The 23,204-nt window shown below is 37.1% G+C and overlaps 2 protein-coding genes across 2 annotated transcripts in view; both read left to right on the top strand.

Annotated features, from left to right (window-relative positions):
• The window catches only part of MYO5A (myosin VA), a 102,151-nt gene extending 94,138 nt beyond the window's left edge, over window positions 1-8,013 (top strand). Inside the window, exons 38-41 of the mRNA XM_084293118.1 lie at window positions 576-858; window positions 1,683-1,857; window positions 3,206-3,286; window positions 4,921-8,013. Of these exons, the coding sequence (XP_084149244.1) occupies window positions 576-858; window positions 1,683-1,857; window positions 3,206-3,286; window positions 4,921-5,073 (692 nt within the window). The 3' untranslated portion in view covers window positions 5,074-8,013. The remainder of the gene's footprint in view (window positions 1-575; window positions 859-1,682; window positions 1,858-3,205; window positions 3,287-4,920) is intronic.
• Window positions 8,014-9,625: 1,612 nt separating this feature from the next.
• Window positions 9,626-23,204, top strand: part of MYO5C (myosin VC) — a gene marked incomplete at its 3' end in the record, with an annotated part of 33,870 nt that continues 20,291 nt past the window's right edge. The window contains exons 1-16 of the mRNA XM_084293116.1: window positions 9,626-9,706; window positions 12,775-12,885; window positions 13,570-13,735; window positions 14,014-14,158; window positions 14,575-14,731; window positions 15,226-15,369; window positions 16,876-16,957; window positions 17,520-17,627; window positions 18,163-18,269; window positions 18,861-19,126; window positions 19,623-19,704; window positions 19,924-20,064; window positions 20,804-20,929; window positions 21,554-21,637; window positions 22,515-22,649; window positions 22,999-23,096. Coding sequence (XP_084149242.1) covers window positions 9,680-9,706; window positions 12,775-12,885; window positions 13,570-13,735; window positions 14,014-14,158; window positions 14,575-14,731; window positions 15,226-15,369; window positions 16,876-16,957; window positions 17,520-17,627; window positions 18,163-18,269; window positions 18,861-19,126; window positions 19,623-19,704; window positions 19,924-20,064; window positions 20,804-20,929; window positions 21,554-21,637; window positions 22,515-22,649; window positions 22,999-23,096 — 1,979 coding nt within the window. The 5' untranslated portion in view covers window positions 9,626-9,679. The remainder of the gene's footprint in view (window positions 9,707-12,774; window positions 12,886-13,569; window positions 13,736-14,013; window positions 14,159-14,574; window positions 14,732-15,225; window positions 15,370-16,875; window positions 16,958-17,519; window positions 17,628-18,162; window positions 18,270-18,860; window positions 19,127-19,622; window positions 19,705-19,923; window positions 20,065-20,803; window positions 20,930-21,553; window positions 21,638-22,514; window positions 22,650-22,998; window positions 23,097-23,204) is intronic.

The following is a 23,204-nucleotide window of genomic DNA, read 5'->3' as shown; positions in this document are numbered from 1 at the left end:
AAGAAACCACTACTAGGACTGTCTGACATTTGTGTATTGGGAAATATCCTTTGGAAAAATTGGACTTTAAATTACATGAGAACTCAAAATGAATACAGAGGAAAAAAAGGCTGTCTGTCATGATAGACAACTATTAGCAATGACAGAGCTAGCAGTAGTGAAGCTTGCATTCAAAGAAGCTTGCATTTATTAAAAGTACATTTAATTTTTCCTGTCAGACAGTTCTCTCACAAATTTTCATTATGGTTTCTGATCATACCATTTAGAAGAATGGAACATCTCTTGGTTTGCTGACACTGCTGCTTATATGACCACGTGGAGGAAAAAAACATTTTGTTGAGCTACAGTTAGACCTTCCATTCAAACACATCCTGGAATCCTTGTAAAACGCTGTAAGCTTAGATTTTGCAAAACATAGTAGGACACTAAGAAAATTGCTGGAAATCATGACAGTGTGGTAGGCAGAAAGCCCAGCATGCTCTTTCTGTCTAAATACTAAGTTTTGCTGTTTTGCACAGCATGCTTGCACGTAAGTAATTTGCATTTGTTATCTTAACACTGTCAATCAAATGCAGTTTCAGGAATGCTGGAGCATGAGACTATCCAAGGTGTCTCAGGGGTGAAACCAACAGGGCTGCGGAAGAGAACATCCAGCATTGCTGATGAAGGAACCTACACTTTGGACTCCATTATTCGGCAGCTGAATTCTTTCCATTCTGTGATGTGTCAGCATGGAATGGATCCAGAACTCATCAAACAGGTTGTCAAGCAGATGTTCTACATCATTGGGGCTGTAACACTTAACAATCTTCTTCTGCGCAAGGACATGTGCTCATGGAGCAAAGGAATGCAGATAAGGTGGGAGAGCTGCTGTCATACTGTTCGTGAATGTAGTGCTGAAAATCTTTGTGTGTTCTTGACACTGCTGAATACGTTTTGAGGGAATAGCAGATATGCTTTGAGTATTTTCTTTCACATGCAAACAGTTATGGATTCTGTTAAACTGATTTTAAGGGGTTCAGTTAAAATGAGCTTGGCTGATGTAGGCTAAACCCTACCTAGCTTTCAAGGAAACATTGGAGAAGCAAAACAAAAGTATTTTGTTGTGCAGTGGGAATCAGAACTGAAGCTGAAATGTTGATACTTGCTTTGTCAGTTTTTAGACAGTAATGATAACTGTGCCTGCTGCATTCTTTGTATGTTGGTGGCTCAGTGGATACCTGTTGTGTTCATCTGTGCTGTAATTTGCTGCTTTCTGTTGTAAAGCCATCTTAGACTATTCCTACATTTGGTATCAGTTGCCCAATGCATTCTACTGGTGTGTGCCAGGAAATTTAGCGAAGGCATTCCACTCACTCAGGGAACCACAACAAGCATCACTGTACATTTCTGACAAAATTTAATTTGCCTTTACTTGTCACATTTCTGTGATTAATAGGAACAAAACCAGGGAAAGGAGGAAGTGAAAGTCTTTGGCCACTGTTTATAACCATTTTGAAACTCAAAAATTTCCTGCCTTAATCAAAGGGAAATAGTGTGAAGACAAGATCATGGGAAATCACTGATGTGAAGAAAAAGCATATAAAGACAAAGAGCGAACACTGTGAAAGAGAAATTGCACATGCTTTCAATTTAGCAGTAATTAAGCATTAATGTCTTGGTATTCTTAACTCTTTGTACAGATACAATGTGAGTCAACTTGAAGAATGGCTACGTGATAAAAATTTGATGAATAGTGGGGCTAAAGAAACACTGGAGCCCCTCATTCAGGCTGCACAGTTGTTGCAAGTAAAAAAGAAAACAGATGAAGATGCAGAAGCCATTTGTTCAATGTGCAACGCATTGACTACTGCCCAGGTAACCAAACTCTCATTGTTAGGGTTGCCTGTATTGCTGTCACACATGTATCAAACTTCTCTGACTTTGTTTTGAATTAGTACAACTAAAGAGATTAAATTGGAAGTGTTTTTTTTTTTTTAATTAAAAGTGTTTTTTTTTTTAATTTTTATTTTATTTTTTTTTAATAAATAAATAAAGGACCAGATCTTTTTTTGAGGTCTGATGTTCAAGATAAGTTGTGACTGAATGAGAAGAAACTCAATACACTGTGCAGTTTGTTGTACTTACACATAGTCTCTTAGTCTGCAAAAATCCTCAGAGAAAACTTTGCACTGACATCTCTGTACTCCAGGCAACTTTGCCTAGGATACTAGGAAATTATCTTTCTACCATCTGAGTTAGCATCCAGTTAAGTTAATGGACAATTCAGACAGAGCTGTTGTCTCAGGGTCTGCAAACAAAATTAAGTTTCTGTACCCATTAGCCTGAGAAAGGCTGAACCAAGTGTATATCAGTAACCAGCACAGCTGAAGAATTCTATTTATGAAAGCTCATGTTTTTATAAAGACAAGATGCACTTTTTTTTTTAAACTGTGCTACACTTGCGTAGAGTTTTTACAAAACAACTGGATCCAAGCGTCTTTGGATGAACATTCGCATTAGGAAAAGGAACAAATTTCTCCATTTCTTTTGCACTGGTGTCAGCACTTCTACATTGATACAGCTGTTTTGATTTAATAATTCACTAATTTAGTTCTGTAATGGAAGAACTTAGAATTCCACTTGCTTCCGTTGTCTTACTTTTGTTGAAAAATATTTTGGTTAAGTAGAATAATGTAAAAAAAAAAAAAAAAGTTTTTTTCTTTTTTTTTAAGTTTTAGACATTTAACCCATATTATTTAAAGTCTTTGTTTTTGCAGTTCTTTCTTCTAGAGGCTATAGTCCTGCTTTTAGGGAAATAGCTCACTCTTGAAAAACACTGAAGTCATAAGATTCTCTTGAATGAAAGCTCCAGAAGGTCATAATTAGAGAGTCAAAACTAGGGAGAGAAATGCAACATGTTTCCAGGGTATGTAGGAACGCCATTAGCTATTTATAATCTGATTTTTCCATAATTGGGTGTTTTCCACACAAATGCAAAACTTGGAGTTTCCACCTGCAGAGAACATGTTCTGAAGGAGGCAGGCTTATAACATAGCATTAAACAGATAATGAAATTCTGTGTAAAACAATAAAGAAATAAAAACAAGCTTGAAAAGAATTTTCCTTTTAGAATAGATAATTAAAAAATATATACTAGTAACCATGTATTTGTAACCCACAGATTTATTAGTAGAATGAAACTAAGAATTGTTGTTCTTTACAGATTGTAAAAGTACTGAATTTGTATACTCCAGTTAATGAATTTGAAGAGAGAGTCTTGGTATCATTTATCCGTACAATACAGGTATGGCTATATCTTTTTATTAAAAATCATGTAACTATCTGTAATAAACCCTTCGATGAGCCAAAACAGGCTGTATCCTGAAACACACTGAGGAATCTGAAGTAAATTAGGCTTTTTAGACATATTTTTTCTGTGCTGAAAAGGTGATGTCAGCCTGAAAATGTTAAGCAATCACAATATACTGCCTCCAGACTTGGAACAAAATGTTAGTTTCTCTCAGTATGTACGACTTTTCCAGAAGGGTGAGAGGTTTTTTTTTTTTTCTATATGTAAACTGCACCATATTCCCTCCCTGGGAGGGGGCAATCCTGGCTCTATGAACAAACTAGGGGACAAGAGGCTGGAGAGCAGCCCCGCAGAAGGGGCTATGGGGATTCAAGTTAACATGAGCCAGCAGTGTGCCCTGGCAGCAGAGAGGGCCAACTGTACCCTGGGGTGCATCAGGCACAGCATTGCTAGTTGGTCGACGAAAGGAATTGTCCCATTCTGCTCTGTGCTGGTGAGGCCTCGCCTTGAGTATTGTGTGCAGTTCTGGGTGCCACAATATAAGGACATACAGCTAGTAGAGAGCCTCCAAAGGAGGGCTATGAAGATTTTGAAGGGTCTAGAGGGGAAGATATATGAGGAGTGGCTGAGGTCCCTTGGTTTGTTGAGCCAAGAACAGAGGAGACTGAGGGGAGGCCTCGTGGCGGCCTGCAGCTGCCTCACTAGGGGAGTGGAGGGGCAGGCGCTGAGCTCTGCTCTCTGGGGACAGCAACAGGACCCGAGGGAACGGCATGGAGCTGGGACAGGGGAGGGTCAGGCTGGGTGTCAGGAAAAGGTTCTTCACCAAGAGGGTGGTCGGGCACTGGGACAGACTCCCCAGGGCAGTGGTCATGGCGCTGAGCCTGCCAGAGTTCAAGAAGCATTTGGACAATGCTCTGACAGACGGTCAGGGTTTTGGGTGGTCCCTTGTGGAGCCAGGAGTTGGACTCGATGATTCTTGTGGGTCCCTTCCAACTCAGGATATTCAGTGATTCTAAACATGTTTTGATGCCCACTTTTCAATTGGTAACATTTCCGAATGCTTCTTTCTTGCTTTCTAAATGCTTCTAAATTTCTAAATTACTTCTTTCAGACCTATGTCTGCGTGAGAGTTTCCAACTGCTTTGAAAGCTGAGGCCTATAAGCATTCCAAAGTTCTTCATTTATCTCTTTTAATTTAATATATCTTAATAAAAATTAAATATTCTGAATACTCCAAAGAAAATCAACAATTAGAACAAAAGGAAAGAAACAAAGATGATCTTTCTGGTTTGTTTGAAATCTGGGTACATTGTTAGCAGGCTAAGGGAGACCTGCAAGGTAGAACTGAGATAAAACTGTAATTCTACTTACTGGTTGCCAGATAGTGCTTAACTTCTTCCTTTTGCAAGGACTCTAAATATTTTCAGATTACGTTATAAGGCGAAAATATGCCAAATTAAAAATGCCAAAAGTAACCACAGTTTAATGGTGCAATTGTTAGCAATGTTCCAGGTCAAGTTACCACACGCACGTATCTGTAAACACAGCTGAAGTACTACCTTATCACAAGACAATTATTGTCAATGAAGGGGTTAAATGCTAATGTAATCACTTTCTTTTCTTTGCAGCTGCGTCTTCGAGACAGGAAGGACTCTCCTCAATTGCTCATGGATGCTAAACACATCTTTCCTGTTACTTTTCCATTTAATCCATCCTCTCTGGCATTAGAAACCATCCAGATCCCAGCCAGCTTGGGGCTGGGCTTCATATCACGTGTCTGATCCCAAGGATGTGCTGTCAGTGTTAGATGGAGAATCAGTTGCCTGATATCATGACCCATTAAAACACAGTGAGCTACTGAAAACACATTTTTGAACAAACAGTCTGTATATGCCCTGATCTGTAGTAAAAGTAGCTGGAAAACTACACACAGCTCCACAGATTGAAGGCTAATAGAAAGATGTACATTTGTGTTCAGTCATTGCATTTATGAGGACACAACTGATTCATAGATTTCCAGAATATGGAAATCGGGCTTGGACAAAAATTGTGTCTTCAGCTATCTAGAGACATTTTTAGATCTTTAGTAACATATTTAAATAGTGTAAATTAAATTCCGTATGTAACCTTCTCATAGGCAGGGACCAATAGGGACAGTCACAGTCCTGACCATGGAAGACTCAAAAGTAAGGCATTTTGTAGTAGCATACACAGTTACTTGGGAGCCTGTTACATTTAATTTGTAAAAACTGGAATGGAGAAGCAAAAACTGGCAATATATAAAATGATTTCTTAAACCACTTCCTTATTTATGTCAGTTTGACATAAATTCTAGTGATAAGTCCTATAGCTTACTATATGCTATAACATGGGTGTTCATTTGTTAGTACTGTGGTTTACAAATTAAATTGCTGCTGCATATTGTGCTCTTCTAAATGTATGACAGTATCATACTAGGCACTAAAAATAAGGTATTTCATTTTTTGTTGTCAACCTTATTTACAGTCCAATGCAGTCTGTTATTCTAACTGGAGTTCTGCAAATGTTATCAAATATCACCTGTAAAGGAAAATGGTAACTAAGCACAAGTAGCACACTGGAAATTACATGTTTAGTTGTTGTGTTATTTTTTGTTTTTTAATAGTTATCTAAGAATACAAAATCTTGAAACAAATTATCAGAAATAAGTCATGATTTTTGTATTTATTTAGATTTTGTAGTCTGTCCAATGTTTTTCTTTGTTTGTAGACCCCAGAGATGTGTGTATTTTCAGTATAATGTATTTTGTTGCCACTTAAAAAAAAGTTTAAAAAATAAAAAAGTATTCCTTCATACAATGTATTTGAGAAGAAAACCTTTAACAGAAAATTTCTGCAGTAGCCCAAGACTCATATTCTTAGAAAGATTGGCTTATAAAAATGCTAAGTGAGTTTTGACTATGATGCTGTCATTTGACCATGATGCATACTGATTCAATGGCCTTCCTTAAGGTTCCAATTCTGATCTTTAAAACGTAGTTTGTGGTGTATGGCGCAAAATAACACGTGGAAAAAAAAAGTCACACACATTACTCAGTTACATTGTGCAATATTTTTTATACAATATAAAAATTGGCAATTTAACATTAATTTATTTAAAAATACTGAGAAATAATCTAGGGGTACACTATTAGAGTATTTGGTACTTATCTATTTGCCTGCAAACTCACAGAAAAAAATGTTGCTCTAAAGCAAAATGTTTCAGTTGTGTTTTACTTCAGAGGTAGAGATACTGTTTATATGGTTGCTAAAATAAATAATAAATAAACGATAACCTAAACTTTGTAAGTATCATTTTAAGATGCTCATGTTGTCTTACTTTCAAATGTGTATGCCCCATATTACACTTGATGGACCATGCTGACACTTGCAAGAACCTAATATTGCATTGCATAAATATTTTGAATGATCTTTACTTATGATTTAGATTGTCTTTCTGTGCGTGGTAACCAAAAACTTTTTTTTTTTTTTTTTTTTTTTTTAATATTACTTAATTCTTGAAACTATGCGTGGCTCCGAATAAGGTATAATGTAAGAATGGTGGGGTATGGTAGTTTTCAGACTTTTAGACGTACTGTATTTGAGAGAGTGTAATGGGAAAGCCTTCACTTTCAGGAACATGGTTAGGAAGGAAAATAAGTGAGAACATGTTGACCTACAGAATTTTTCTCCTATTGAAAAACAAAAAAATAGCATTACAGTATGTTCATACTGTAGATCAGGAAGTGTATCCACTATGTAAGCATTAGTGTATTAAAATGTATGCCTAAATGTATTTTTATTTTTAAAGTCTGTTTACCTGTAAAAAGCCTTATTGTATCTCTTTTCCTTAAAAAAGTAGTGTTTAGTAATTTATAGATATTATCCTTAAACTCAGTGGTTTGACCGGTATTACTTTTATATCATGTTAAAAGTATATGCTGCTTGACATGTTTTAAAGGAAAATATTTTTCAGTTGAAGTAGATGTGTAATTGGTAATTCATCTAATATTTTACATGGCAGTATTTTACATGCACTTTTCAGAAGTAAAATTTTCGTGTCAGTGTATAATATATCTTTCACCTTAGGACTAATATCTCTTTAACCATGGAATTATAATGCAGAATTATTTTAACTTTTTTTTTCCTCTGAATCATGGTTATGCTCTTTTAATGTGGATATATCTTTTATATTTTAATTTATTATCTGTTGCTATAATAGATTCTATCAGATGCTGGAAAAATACTTGTCAAAGACCCCTTAGAATTATACACAGCTATTCTAGAGATTTTGCACAATTACCTCATTCAGTTTGGTGTATTTTTATTCCAGTGACCATTTTATTCTGACATTTAGGACATAGTCTTCTATTCAAATTTTGAAAAAAAATTGCTTCTCAATCTGGGATGGAACATGAAAGTGCTCAAGTCCGTTAAATGTAATTAATCTATTTTACCTATCACAGGAAGAAAGCAGGATCAACTTCAGTGTTGAAAAGCAGATTGACACCCGGTAACATTTGTTCCCAACTTGGAAACACCAGCATTTGCAATTTGAAGGTCTGTGTAATTTGTGATTTAAACTGAACACATTTCAAATACCGTATGAGTACTCTAAGTAAACATTTTTTTAAGATGCTGATACTTCATCTGGTAAATAAAAGCCTTTAAACATAGATTTTCACTCAATACCACCACGGTACATAGATGAAAACCAAAACATTGTCAGAATGACCTGAGCTCTGATCTGTTGTAGTGTCTGATGTTGTACTTAGTAAATGTATGCATCATAAGAACTGTAGCCTAATAGCTATCACTGGAAAATGTCCAAATAAAAACACGGCTGTAAGATTTTCTTTGTTTCTGTTTTGTTTGTTTGTTTGTTTTGAATACTTTAGATATGTGGCTGTCATACTTTTGACTGAGCTTTGGACTTTCTTTGGACTTAATGGATTACTATCCTGTCTTTTGTCCTCAGCCTCCTCTTGGAGGAGGCTTTCTGTCTGTTACCCACTGTTAGGTGAATTCTAGCAGCCTTATGTAGGGGCCAGTCTTCTTGGCCAAGGCTCTGTGTAGCTGAAAAACACAGTCTTTCCTCTCCTTCTTTTCTGGAATAACTCTAGGAGCTGTTAAAGACCGCTTCATTATTTCTGTTGCTTTGCCCTGCTTTGGCCACTTGAATGTATTTGTTAAGAATTGTCTTGGGTACATTTCCCAAGATAACTGATTGAACTACACTGTGTTAGCCCCTATCTAGGATCTATTTGCAAATGGTGACCTCGCATTCAAAAACACCTGTATGGAAATCCAGAAACATCACAAGTTCTTAACCTTAGCTAGAATTTATAAGCTCTGTGCTGACACTGGTGACTGTGAAGGTAGCTGGTTAAAATCTGAGGACTCAATGTATGAACATCTATTCCCATATTGGCAGTGTGTCATAAATTTGGAGGTGTATTTGAAAATATTTCGTTTGATATAATACACTATTTTTAACCAAATATTTTACCAAATATTATTAAGATAAGATGTAAGATTTGTAGTGCACTACCCTCTGATTGTGCCATGGAAGTTCTACAGCGTCAGGCAGGAAGGGAGGAGTGGCGGACCTCTGAGACTATTTCCAGCTGCTAAAACAAGTACTATATTTATTCAAATATTCTTTCTCACAAATAATACTTAAGTGTAGTACCTATTAGTGCCCTAAGATTATGAAATGTTTTCTGAGGCTGTTTTTGTGTTTTTCTTAATCATATTCTGAGTTTGTTAGAGAAACTCCTTCATGGTATCTTATAGCAAGGTGCTCAGTATTCCCACCCTTTTCTTCTCGGTCAGGAACGGCTGCCCTCATGATCCCTCTGGTTTCTGGACAATTTGTTATTCTTAATCCCTAAAGATGTGTCCAAGATGCCAGCTTTGCCTAGCAGCACTTCAAGGCCTGCACCCGTCTATGTAATCATTGAGCCTGCTGCTCACCCCCCTATACTTACATACCTGCACAAATAAAGAGCTGCCGTGTGAACTCACACATGCACTTAACACCGCTCCAACTTGTTCGGCGCCACCTCGGGTAGCTGTTAGCGACCACGCCACGGACGCCCGGTCCTGGAGGGGGCATAGGGGCGGCCACCCCGGCCTCCTCGGCTCCGCGGAGCGCCCTCGGGTGCCGGCAGCGCCTGAAGCAAACGCACTGCTCCAGGAGCCGCCCTCTCCCCCCCGGGGCAGGACCGCGCCCGGCCCGGGGCAGGGCCAGGATCCGGCCCGGGGGCGCTGGCCGGGGGCGGGCCGTGGCGCCGCGGACACCTGTCCCCGGCAGGGCCGCAGCGCGTCGGTGCCCGGAGCGGGGCCGGGGCCGGGGCCGGGGCCGCCCATGGCGCTGGCCGAGCTCTACACGCAGGTGAGCGCGCGGCCGCCATCACGGGGGGCAGCGGCTGCTGCGCGGGGGGCGAGGCCGCCCTGTGAGGGGGCTGCCGCCGCCGGGGAAGGGGAAGGGGAAAGGGGAAAGGGGAAAGGGGAAAAGGGAGCCGGGCGACGACCGCGAAGCTCCCCGGCGTTTCGCAGCTGCGTGTCTGTCAGAAGTTATTTCCCCTGCGTGACTGAAAGTTCGACGATTCGGGACCTGACGCGTCATCTTCTTCGTGGGTACGCCACGAAGGCAGATCGGGTTTGTGGTTCAGCAGAGAAAATATAACACAAGCGGCTCTTAAACGGGAATTGATCGATTTCGGCGGTAACGCGGCTCTGAGGGAAAGCGGGGGCTCGCTGCTGGTTGCCGTGGGCAGGGCCAGGGCTCGCGGCTGGCCGGCGTGCGCTGCAACCCGCAAACCAAAAAAATAACAGAACTAAAGCTAATAGACTGTAAAACCCCAGAACACCCTGGGAAAATACGGTGTTTCTTTTTCTATATCTTCTAGAAAACCACTTGTTTTCTGCGACTTGTAATGCCGTGTGGGTGTAGGGCGCAGACGCGCTGACCTGCTCATGGGCAATTCTTAAGCATAACAGCAGTCTGCTGGTCACTCAACCTCAGAGTGCTCGTTTTTATGCAGGTATTTAATATGCTAGACAGATTTGGGAACTAAAACAAAGATTCTTTCTCCTGAACGCAGCCGGTGTATTTTTTTCACGTTTCCCACTTTTCTAGTGGTCAGCACAGCGTTGCGATGTATAATCTGTTTGCTGAGCCTTAAATAACAAAACACATGTGCATATTGCTGACTTACAGACCCATCTCTTCTGTCACAAAACTAGATGCCATACTAAACTCGATTTGGCCTTTTGCTGCGGTGGTTTTTGTCTGTTTGCTGTACTAACACCACGCTGAGCAGCTGGAAGAACATGCGTTTTTGTAAATTGGGAGGAAAGGTACAGAGGTGGCGGGGAGGAAGGAGCGTGGGTGTAACTTGATACGAAAATGAGCTCAGTCCCTTGTGTTTACTTGTAAGGCAGGGTCTGGAGAAACCTAGCTGTGGTAGGCTGGGTACATTTGCCAATGGAGGCTCCTGGAACCACAGGGACATTTTCTGAAGAATAAGCACTTCAATCCCATGCCTTTTTCCGTCCCTTTCTTGACTATGTCCTGCTGTAGTTCCCTCAGTTACATGGGAACATGCTGTGTTCTGAGGTTATTTGGTTGTTAGATTCTTGACTCATGGAATAACAGCAAATAGAGAATTCCATTTAACAGCTGTGAACAGATATGTAAGTATTTTTAAAGGCCAGGAAATCAACGTTGTGCAGGAATGACACAGAAGTCATTCAGGAGGGTCCTTGGGCTGGAGGCTGCCACGTTCTGAGGATCTGCTGGGGCTGCCAAGGCTTCCCGCGGAGTAGAGAGGGGGGAAAAGTCATTTCTGCAAAAAGTAACAGCTGAAGCAACAAAATGAAAAGGTTTGAGAGTCTCTGAGGTATCTGGGGGCATGCTAACACCTCATGAAATCCTTGTCTAATAATTTTTTCAAGTAAGAAGCAGCAGCAACTGTCATGGACTTATTTAAACAGCACAAAGCTGGTATAAGCTGACCATGTGTTTAGCTAGGATAGGAGAATTAAATGAAGGTTTCTGGCTATCAAAACAGATGCTGATACAAGATTATATGACACGGTTGCTTGCGAGAGTAGGGACTGAATGGTTCTGGCTCAGATGTTACTAAATCACAAATGAGAGGAGAGAGGGCCCACAAGAAACTCAGTACAGTATGTACTGATGATTTTCATGCTTTTTTTTCCCCTTGACATCTCTGTCCTTACTCCTGCTCTCTTCTTCAAGCCCAATCTTCAGTGTCATTTTCATTGCCACGTGATATATATGCAATACAGTGCAAAAATATTTTGACACATCAGAAATGGTATCAAACTGCAAGTTTCTGACTAGAAGTGATTTCAATGTTATTTAAAACAGTACCTATTGATATACAGGTGATGCGTTAGGGGGTCTTTTAGAGATGCTGCTGCTTTATTAGACCATGGCAGGAAGAGAAGGACAACTGCACGTCAGTGAAGAAATTCCTGACTTACTAAGGCTTCCAGTTGTTATGTCCTAAGGAATGCTGTTTTCTATATGTTCTTGGGCAGAGAACTGAAAGACATTGCTAATATTTTAGCATTTTAACTTCAAGATAGGAAAACTGGATGGCTTGTACAACATAATTTACACTTACATAACCATGCTTCAGAAGGCTAGAAGTAATTCTCTTATTTCCATTCTCCAAATACCTATAAGGAAATTAAAATTTATCTGCTTCCACTGGAAGTAAGTGCTTCCAAGAATGGTGTTTTCTTCCTGAGACAGAGCTAAAGGGTCTTACTGGGAATGATTGCTGCTAAGGCAGCAGATTGCTTGTAAAGAAAACAACCTGCCAGTAGTGTTTGAAGTTCACCCCAGAATGGGGGAGGATGTTATTGGGAAGTTACATTTTGGTCCTGTTAGAAGAAAAATAACTGTGTAGTCTCTTTCTTGTGCATATATTTGTACCTATGGCAAAATGATTTCTAAATTCAGTATCCTGTATTTGAATTCAAGGAAGTGATTGTCTAAGTTCTACTAAATGAGATACTTTCTCTGGTACTTGTTGCTCATTTGAATTCTCCTAAGAGTCAAGGCTGTGCTGTAAGCGTGTTTTATTCTTTGTTCTTTATAGAGTGTTTGAAGAGCCTGGCAACAGCCTGGCCATTGTTCAGTTACTACTCTGAGTGCTGTTCTGCAGACTTCATGCTAAACAGGAGTAGAACAAGTATATTTGAAATTGTCTGTTGTCTCTCTCTCTTTTTTTTTTTTTTTTCCCCTCAAGAAATCACTAAAGCACAAAAATACATCCCAATGAAAGTGTCAGAGCTAAGAGTAATCCCAGAGAGTCCTGGCATACACTTTAGCATTTAGGTTGCACTTGATTTTTTTGAAAACTATCTTTTTTATAGTCTTGTTTTATGATAATAGCTAACTGTTACCTTGTTTTTCTGTTGTAGTACAACAGGGTGTGGATCCCTGATAATGAAGAAGTTTGGCAGTCCGCAGAAATCACAAAAAACTACAAAGCTGGAGACCGTTTTCTCCAAGTGCAATTAGAAGATGGAACTGTAAGGAGAAAAGCCTTAATTACCGTGGGGTTTGCTGAGATACATTTATGTAGAAACACAGGACTCATCGTCACTAAGTCTAAATGAATTTTCTGTATTTTCCTTTATGATCACTGCAGAATTATGATAACTCTGCAGAGTTATGATAACTCTGCAGTTACCAGAATTTTGAAATCTGTACAGTAAATAGCTGTAACAGCTCAAAATGTATGCATTTCTACTGTGTGCATCACATTAGGTTATGAGATTTATGTTGATGTAGAAAGATCCCTTTTTAAATGAGCAGTGAAACTCATTGAAGTAAAGCAGAAGAGAAAGACATGTATATCTCCCACAGAGGTAGCTGTTGCATTTTTTTTCCCACTAAAATTACTGCTTTATCTGAGATTTATTAATTTTGTTATCAGTGTTCTTTACTGAAGTAATATTTTGAAAATAGTATTTCCATATTTTTTCATTCCTATTCTGTAAATAAAATAATTAAATAATGTACCTTTATTTTAATGAAAAAAGATCACCTTCTTATTTTCATGAGCTCTAGTCCCTTAAGTTCGGTGAGATGTATGGAATTGATTAAATACAAAATGAGACAGTGCTCCATCAACCCTGTAACTTTGTGTAAAGATAGTTTATACAGACATAATGTGTTTATTTTGTGATATTTCAAGTCATTTTTGTTGTCAGGAAATTAATTACCCTGTTGATCCAGCTGCTTTGCCACCTCTACGAAATCCCGACATACTTGTTGGTGAAAATGATCTCACTGCACTTAGTTATCTCCATGAACCAGCTGTTCTACACAATCTTAAAGTTCGTTTTGTGGAGTCTAAGCTTATCTACACCTATAGTGGTAAGCAAAGTCAAATGCAAGTTTTTTTTTAAAAAAAACAAAAAACAAAAAACAAAAAACTTTAAAATAAAAAAGTAATCTTGGATTAGTTTGCAGGATGATGTGAGTGATGTGTCCCTTGAGTGTCTTGAAATTCACTGGAGTTTTTGTATGCGTATTCACGTGTCTGTTGATCATGATATTTTACCTAGTTTAGAAAACATTGCTACCTTGATTCAGTTTAACTGTCATTGCCAGTTTTCATTGCACTAACCTCTGTTTTATATGCTTGGTTATAGGAATAATTTTGGTTGCAATAAACCCCTATAAGCAGTTGCCAATATATGGAGATGCCATTATCCATGCATATAGTGGACAAAACATGGGGGACATGGATCCTCATATATTTGCTGTGGCAGAAGAAGCATACAAGCAAATGGCAAGGTTCAGTATGTTGTTTAATGTCCATAATTACCACTTAAAGTCTTGTGGCAGTCAGTGTTGATTGGAATTTGAATTAACCGTACTTACCTTTGGCTATTATGAATACTTTTGTATGGGTAACTAGAGAAGAAGTAAATACTTAACCAGCTGAGGAATTTATATAACTCATAACTATTTTTATTTTTGATAAAACGTTGTTTTAGCTGCATGAGTAGCAATGACATCAGCCTAGTGATGTCATGTTACAACCAAAGCGGATTGAAAGAGAATGGATGAAAGGTGGAACTGATACACGTTCACCACAGTTGTGTTTTCATACATTTCTTTCATATGTATAATTCTTATATCTATTTACATATATATATGCATACATTTTAGACACATCTGATTTAAACTGTCTAATTACTTGGTTTTAGAAATAACAAGAATCAGTCTATTATAGTAAGTGGAGAATCAGGAGCTGGAAAGACTGTGTCTGCGAGATACACTATGAGATACTTTGCCACTGTGAGTAAGTCTACCAGCAATGCACATGTGGAGGATAAAGTATTGGCATCCAATCCAATAACCGAGGTAAATTTCAGGGAATATCTGTCAAGTCTGTCAAGGAAAGAATTCCAAGTGCAGCTGAATGTCTTTGTTTGAAATCATTAGGGGACATTTTAGCTGACTGACTTAGACATCTAAATTAGAAATTTAGCCTCTGAATGTTCCTGATGGAAAAAGGTGGTCAGCTTCAGGAACACCAAGGTTCTGCATCACCTGCCAACAGCCCTCTGGAGGTACCAGTTTGCAAAAGTTTTATCTGACCACATCCTGTTAATGAGATGATAGGAGAAAAATAGTGAACAAGTTGTTTGCTTTTATTAATCAGAGTAGAAAATGGTTAAGGTTCTGTATGGTGAGAGAACATAATTTCCCTGCTTCTCATTCAACACAGTTGAATGCTGAATTTGTTTCTTGAGCAAATGAGAGTTTAGGAATTTGAAGTTGAGTCACATTTTGAGAAATTTATTCTTATGAAAGATGCTAGTAAAACAAATTCTGAAAGTTTATCATTTTTGTAGGCTGTTGGCAATGCAAAAACCACACGGAATGACAATAGCAGTCGATTTGGAAAATACACTGAAATCAGTTTTGACCAGAGCTACCGAATAATTGGAGCCAACATGAGAACATATCTGCTTGAGAAATCTAGAGTTGTCTTTCAGGTATGTGAAATAAAAACAGTCAAAGCGAGTGTAGCCATTAATATGTTATCCTTTAACTATGCTGGTTTCATATAGAAAATATGAAAATAGAAAATAGTTAAGTGAAATTCTTCAATAGTACATCTAATAAGCATTCAATTTCCTTTCTTCAGAGGAGCTAATCTCATTTAGAACACAGGACTGATTTTTTCCAGGTTCTTCCTTATATTAAGTGGAGAACATATTTGAGGAATGATTCCCTAATATAAGTGCAAGAAGTATTTGAGAAATCTGTGAATTGTGTCACACAGTGTGAATATGTAGGGTAAAAAAAACTGGCTGAAAACTTACAATGCCAGGGATTATTGCATCTGACCCATTACAGTGCCAGATATGATCATTATAATAAGAAAGTATTTAGTTTTACAAAGCTTTATTTTTTTACAAAGTTTTAGTAGTGTTTTAGTAGTATTGTGTCGTGGTTTAACCCGGCTGGCAGCTAAACACCACGCAGCCGTTCGCTCACCCTCCCCCCTCCCTCTCTGGGATGGGGGAGAGAAATGGAAAGTGAAGCCCGTGAGTTGAGATAAAGACAGTTTAATAAGACAGGAAAATAATAATAATAATAATAATAATAATAATAATAATAATAATAATAATAATACAATGATGATAATAGTACTACTACTAATAATATGTACAAACAAGTGATGCACAATGCAATTGCTCACCACCCGCTGACCGCTGCCCAGCTTAACCCCGAGCAGTCCGGCCCCCCCCCCCCGGCTAGCCACCCCTATGTATTGTTTAGCCTGACGTCAGATGGTACGGAATACCCCTTTGGCTAGTTTGGGTCACCTGTCCTGGGTCTGTCCCCTCCCAGCTCTTACTGCACTCCCAGCCTGCCTGTTGGCAGGACAGAGCGAAAGGCTGAGATGTCCTTGGCTTGGTATAAGCACTGCTCTGCAACAATTAAAACATCGGGGTGTTATCAGCACTCTTCTCATCCTAAGCCAAAACATAGCATTCTACCAGCTACTAGGAAGAAAATTAATTCTGTTCTAACTGAAACCAGGACATATTGTAACTTTTTAAGTACTATGAGAAAATAGTTCTATAATTATTCTGTCTGAAAGATGGTATATAAAGAGAGTTTTCTGAGTTACCACAGTTCAGTGTTTCAGTTGGCACTCCTACACTGTTGCTCTTTCCAGTATTTGACAGTTGTTATTAGTAGATGGTTGTTCAGGTTGAAGAAATCATTAGAGTAAGAGCCTTGGGGGGAAAAAAAAAAACCCTCAGCATATCATTGATGGAAATGAAGCATACTGTATTTATCACTTTCAAAGCTCTTGCTGAAGTCAAAAGTGTGACTTTTTAATGATGGACAATTCCTTTGCTAAATGCTGTTGCAGTGGAATTTAGTCTTCAAGTATCAGTACCACTTTACAGGAGCTGAATATCAAATGTTTTTCTGTTTTTTGTTGGTTTTCGTTCTGTAACAGTATTCTTTGCTTTCATTTACAGTCAGAGAATGAGAGAAATTACCATATATTTTATCAGTTGTGTGCATCTGCTATGCAACCTGAATTTCAGCATCTTAAATTGGGTAGGTCTCAAGAAAATAACCTACTCTTCACCTTTGCAATGCAGTATTTTGAAGAATGAATTTTCAAAAGCTATGATGTTAAGTGCTTTATAGCATAAATCTCACAGACTTATTACAGGACTTGCACTTTTAAGTCGCTTAGCTAGTAATCCTGTTTGAACTTGAGCAAATTGGCTGTAATTTGAGTACTACATGATCAAGTGTCTTTGAAAATATTATTCTAATTATGTAGTGGCAGATACCATAATGACAGTTTGGATTCTTGATTCATTTATCCACAGAGCAGCTTTAATGCCACCTGGAAGAACCAGGTCTTAGTTATATGTTTACTTACCTTTGTTCTTGTTTGTTAGTTAGATCACCTATTAAGATTGCTAGGCATTAGGAATACTGATTTGTGCCAACTAAATTGAGTTAGGCACATGGATTTCCATTGGAAAAAGGGCACCTTCAGCTCACTGCATGTGATAGAATCTTAAATTTTACAGTGTTACAAGTTTAATAATTGGCTATTCCCAGTCCTGAATTTTCCATCATTACAAGTTTTGCTTCTTGTCTCTAGGAAGTGCAGAAAAATTTAACTACACAAGAATGGGTGGTAATACAGTTATTGAAGGAGTTGATGACAGAGCAAATATGGTGGAGACTCAGAAGACATTTGCCTTACTGGGTAATTTATTGGAAATATCTACTACATGCATTTAAAATTTGTTTTTCTCTGAAATGGGCAAAGGGGGATTGTTTCTTAAATGTCCAAAAAGTTAGTAGTAATTATCAAAATTGTTTCCTTCATAGCATGTCTTCTGCACCATCGGTCTATTTTAAAATGCTAGGCAAGAACAAATGGCTATTAGCCAATAGTGTTCATTATAAATTCTCAAAATCACTAAGGGTTGGAGTCTGCTTAGATCTTAGGCTAATGTGTTGTGAAGGAAGTGGAATTAGAAGCTTCCTTATCCCTAATGTGGCTTGTGTGAAAGCCAAAGGAGACTCTAGCTGGCAGTTGTGGGAATACAGGGATTTGTCTAATCTCTCATTGAATCAGACAGGCAGAAAGTAGGCAGAACCAAGGGCTTTCACAGTAGTCTGCAGAGATGCTATACAATTATTGGCTACACAACAAAGCAAGTAATGCAACATTGTACTATTTTAATTAATTCTGTTTTTGAATTTTTGAAATAATCAAGAATTGTGTTTTTTTTTAGGTCTGAAGGAAGATTTTCAAATGGATATTTTTAAAACACTGGCAGCGATCCTACACTTAGGCAATGTGGAAATAACTGCTGTTGGAGATGAAAGATCATCCATCAGTGTAAGGAAGTAGCTCACTGAGAAAACAGCATTTTTTATTATTATTTTCTCTGCCAAAAGACATTTAGCAATTTTTTTTCTAGATTTTGGGCCTCAAGAGCAGCATTAAATCTGGTATATACTAAACTTGCGAGATTTATCTGTCTTCGTATGTATACAAAGTGAATGTTTTATCTGAATCCTGTTTCTGCCCAAAAGCTGTTAGAAAAGCCATTTGGGACTGTTTGCAGAATAAAAGGAACAGCATTGTCAAAGCTGCTCAGAATGTGTCCCAGCAACAAGTCAAAAAGACTTGTCCCAGTACAAGTCAAAAATCAAGGACATCTGAACATAGATTAAAGTCACTTTTTCTTTCAAAGTCTTTATCCAATGTATCTCACCCAGTCTGTTTTCTTTCCTATGTCAGTAGCTCTGTCCACCATTACTTGTTTTAGCTCTTAAGATTTTGCCAGACTAAGTGAACAGAAAATAAAACTCCCAGGCTGATGCCAGTTATGCTAGGATTTCACTGTCTAGACAACATTAAAGGTATTAAATATAATCTAATAATATTTATTAAGTGCAATCTAATAATATTTATTTATCTTTAAAGCCAGAAGACAGTCATCTCAATATATTCTGTGAACTCCTGGATTTAAACTTTGACAAAATGATACAGTGGTTGTGCCACCGAAAGATTATCACTACCTCAGAGACTGTAATAAAGCCAATGACAAAAGCTCAAGCTGTTAATGCAAGGGATGCTTTGGCAAAGAAGATATATTCTCATTTATTTGACTTCATTGTGGAAAGAATTAACCAAGCTTTGCAATTCACTGGCAAACAACATACTTTTATTGGTGTTTTGGACATTTATGGGTAAGAATGTCTCTAGAAAAAAAATGAATTAATTAAGCTTCAGTAAGATCAATGCTCTGCTATTGATTAACTTAGTGCCTTTTCTGTGAGGTTGATAAAAGGCACTTGTTAGTTTGTGTTGCTAATGAATCTGGAAGGTTTTGTTATACTAAAAAGTCTTAGTCATGCAATTTCTTTTGCATCCTGAGTAGCAGGAATGTTCTGCAACTATAAATATTTTTTGTGCATGTGTGAGTGATGTTAAATTTAACTTTCGATATGACACCTTTAGATTTAAATCTGGATTTTCTAGCTCTGTCATGTCTGGTAACATTAACCTGTAGGGAAATTTTGAAATGTCTTAGAAGCATCGTTACTATTATGGCTATTTATTTTTTTTAGAATTATTAGATTAGGTCCAAAGTCTTACAAGAACATTATGATTTCTATTTAAATGTGAAGGGATTTTTTTTCTTCAATAAAATTGCATCTTTTTTTTTTATTTGACATGTTTCAGCTTTGAAACGTTTGATGTGAACAGTTTTGAACAATTTTGCATCAATTATGCTAATGAAAAACTACAGCTGCAATTTAACCTGGTATGTTCATTTCATTTAACAGTTCTTTCTTTGTGTGTAGTTCTATATGTATATATACACATATATAAACTTGTATATATACACGAATACTTCTGACAAGACAGACAAATACTGTACTACAAAACATAAATATTTTCATGTTCTGTATGCAATCACACACGTCCATACATATATTGCCTTAATTATAACCATATGTTTTCATAATTTTCATATATCTAGCATGTCTTTAAACTTGAACAAGAAGAATATATGAAGGAAGATATCCCATGGACTTTAATAGACTTTTATGACAACCAGCCTGTTATTGACCTTATTGAAGCTAAAATGGGTATTTTAGAACTTTTGGATGAAGAGTGCTTGGTAATTTGAAAATTCTTGTATTTATGAGCTTGTATAAAAATACAAAGATTTTTACAATTTGAGCTTGTGCATAAATCTTTATTTTCTCACTTTCAAGTGGAAAAAGCATTTTCATTATGAAATAAACAATACTTTCTCTCTATTTGGTTATTTTAATTGTAAGCCACTTATTCTTGTTTGTTTCTGTTTTATAAAATTAAGAACCAAGAGCTAAATTCTTGCCAAGAAGCTAACTCAGCAACTAGATTTCTTCACTGTGTGGTCAGCGTAGTGCTAGAACAGGTTAAGCAGAGATGCAGTGGGATCCCCTTCCTTGGATACTTTCAGGATCTGGGTTCATCTGAAAGTCTGTTGTAGTGGTGGTGGTAGTCTTGCTCTGAGCAGGAATTTGTTATACACAGTCTCCATGGTCCTCTTTCAATCAACATTTATAGAGTTCAATTATTCCCCAAGTCAATTATTTTGATCCAAATATATATATATATATATATATATATATCGCTTTCCTTTCTGCTCCTTTCTATTCATGTTGAATGCACTACACCTACATCTTCAGTCTTACTATTTTTTCCACTGGCAATTCTGAGAAGACAAAACCTTTTTGCTATTAGGCCTCCTAACTGACTGAGGATACATTATTTAGGTAGCATGTACTGATAGTAAGCAGTTTTGCTGTTCTAAAAAAACAGTGGAGTCCACAAGAGTTTTGTTAAGGAAATCTCCCTTCTCATTTTTACAGTTGCCTCATGGAACAGATGAAAACTGGCTTCAAAAGCTATATAATAATTTTGTCAACAAAAACGCACTCTTTGAAAAGCCGAGGATGTCAAACACATCTTTCATCATTCAACACTTTGCTGATAAGGTAGGCTGTAAACAAGCCAGTTTTATTTCACCCTATCTCTAGAAGTATCTCTATCAGAAAAGAAACAATCTCATGGAGGAAATATTAACCACACTTTTTTGAAACTTCTGTATAATCCTTCTTCAGTATGTTTTACAATTTAGTTGTTGCTAATACTACCTGTAGCATCATTTAAACATAAGAGCTTAAAATCATAATTTTGAGAGTATAAAAATAAATCACAAAGATATAAAAGGAGAAAATGAGTGCAATATATAAATAAAATAGTTAAGATTGCAGTCTTTAACAAGTCTTAGTCACAGTTATTTACATTTCAAATTCAGTAATCCTTTTTTGGTATTTTGGTTTGAAGATAGAGATATTTTTTCATAGAAAATAATGGTTAAAAGGGAAGGAAAGTAATTCCTAATGAAGGCAGAAGGAAATTGCAGTTGATAGTGCATCCTGACAGTTTGTCCTGCTTCTAAACTTGCAGTCTGTATGTGCATATGCTTGCCATAGTGTAGCTGTTGAAAGCATTCAGGACTAATAAAGGACTGTTGGCCAACACAGTTTAGAGAATAAAAACTGTTTTGCTTACTGTTTGTTTGTGGTTGAAGTTAATGATTTAATCCCTTTGCACAGGTAGAATATAAATGTGAAGGATTTCTGGAAAAAAACAGGGATACAGTATATGAAGTATTGATGGAAATCTTGAAAGAGAGCAAGGTTTGTGAACAATCAATTATGATTAATTTTCTGAGTACCTAATTTCATTGGAATTAATTCAGATCTGATTGTAAAACTTTTTTCTAATAAAAAGTTATATATATTTAAAAAAAAAACAAAACAAAACAAAAAAAAACCATACCTATTCTTAGGTTGAATAAATCAGTTCATATACTAATTTTAATTAATATTCTTCAAGTGTGTGTTTTTAACATCAAAATCACATACAAGATTTAAATATGATATTCGATCTTCCATTTTGGAAGCATTCTGGAATCCTTTTTTTTTTGTCCCTACAGTCTTTATATGTAGCTTTGATAGGTGGCTTATCATTAACAGCTGCCTTTGTTTATTTTTCAGAAGAGTTTAAAGGAATTCCAGGGCAGGGAAAATATCAAATGTCTTATATGGGCTTGTCATTTCCCATCTTCTTGAAGGCCCATTCCCTTTCAGGCTGTAGGATTGCTAAGAAGCTAAGTTTATCTGACAAAAAACATGTTCTTCATTTAAATTAAATATCATGAGAAGCAGAACTTAAGTGGTTTATGTTTAAATCTGTATTTATTTCCATGTTTGCTCATATTGAAATACTGCATATTGCTCATATGCTCATATTGCACTTGCAGACCTACTTCACAGTTGTTGAGTTTTGTCTTTGAAGTGCCTAAATGCTTCATAATAGATTTAGGATTGTTGCAAATATTTCTTAAATTGTTGTTTATTTGCGGCTTAAAGATCAAGTTCAATGTCTTGCAATAACCAGCCTAAGCATTAAGATGGATGGCTTTTGCATTCTACATTGACTATAACATAATTTTACTTAAATGTTATTGCAGTTCCACAGTATTTACCTGTGATTCTTTCACCACACTTTTAGTTTCGTCTGTGCGCAAACTTTTTTCAAGAAAATCCAGTGTCCATTTCACCTTTCAGTTCAACTATAAACATCAAATCTGCAAGACCTGTTCTCAAGCCACCTAACAAGCAACTCCGGATGACTGTTGGCAGTAAGGTACTGGGTAAACATACAGTTCTGTGATGCTCATAGTTTCAGGAAAGTGTATTGGGTAGTCTGAGAAAATGCTGTTGTATTGTACTGTTCACAAGGGAGTATCTGGTTTTCAGCAAGAACCAGTAACAATGCAGTACTCCAGGTCTGGGTATAAGTAGGTAAGCTTAATTTATATATAGGAGAGTGTTAGGAACAATATGACTGTTAAGTTTCTTGTTTTTAATATCTAAACCCTAAGAAAATCTGTGTTCAGACAAAACCTAACAAAGAATTAAAAGCCATAAGATTTGACTTTTTACTTAGCTGTAGATGTTTTACTGGTGAAACTGTTATGCCTGATATTTTCTAGTTTCGGAGTTCTTTGTCTTTGCTTATGGAGACACTTAATGCAACCACCCCTCATTATGTACGATGCATAAAGCCAAATGATGAAAAGCAGCCTTTTGAGTAAGTATGTTAGTGGTGTTGAGCTGTTGTATTATCGTAAAAATTAACACAGTTTTTTTGTTTCACATTAGCTCCATTGTTGCTGTTGAACAACTTTCCATACAGAAT

This window comes from Netta rufina (genome assembly GCF_964035555.1).
Source record: "Netta rufina genome assembly, chromosome: 11".
NCBI lineage: Eukaryota > Metazoa > Chordata > Aves > Anseriformes > Anatidae > Netta > Netta rufina.
The sequence above is the reverse complement of the archived record's forward strand: the minus strand, read 5'-3'. Positions and strand labels throughout refer to the sequence as shown.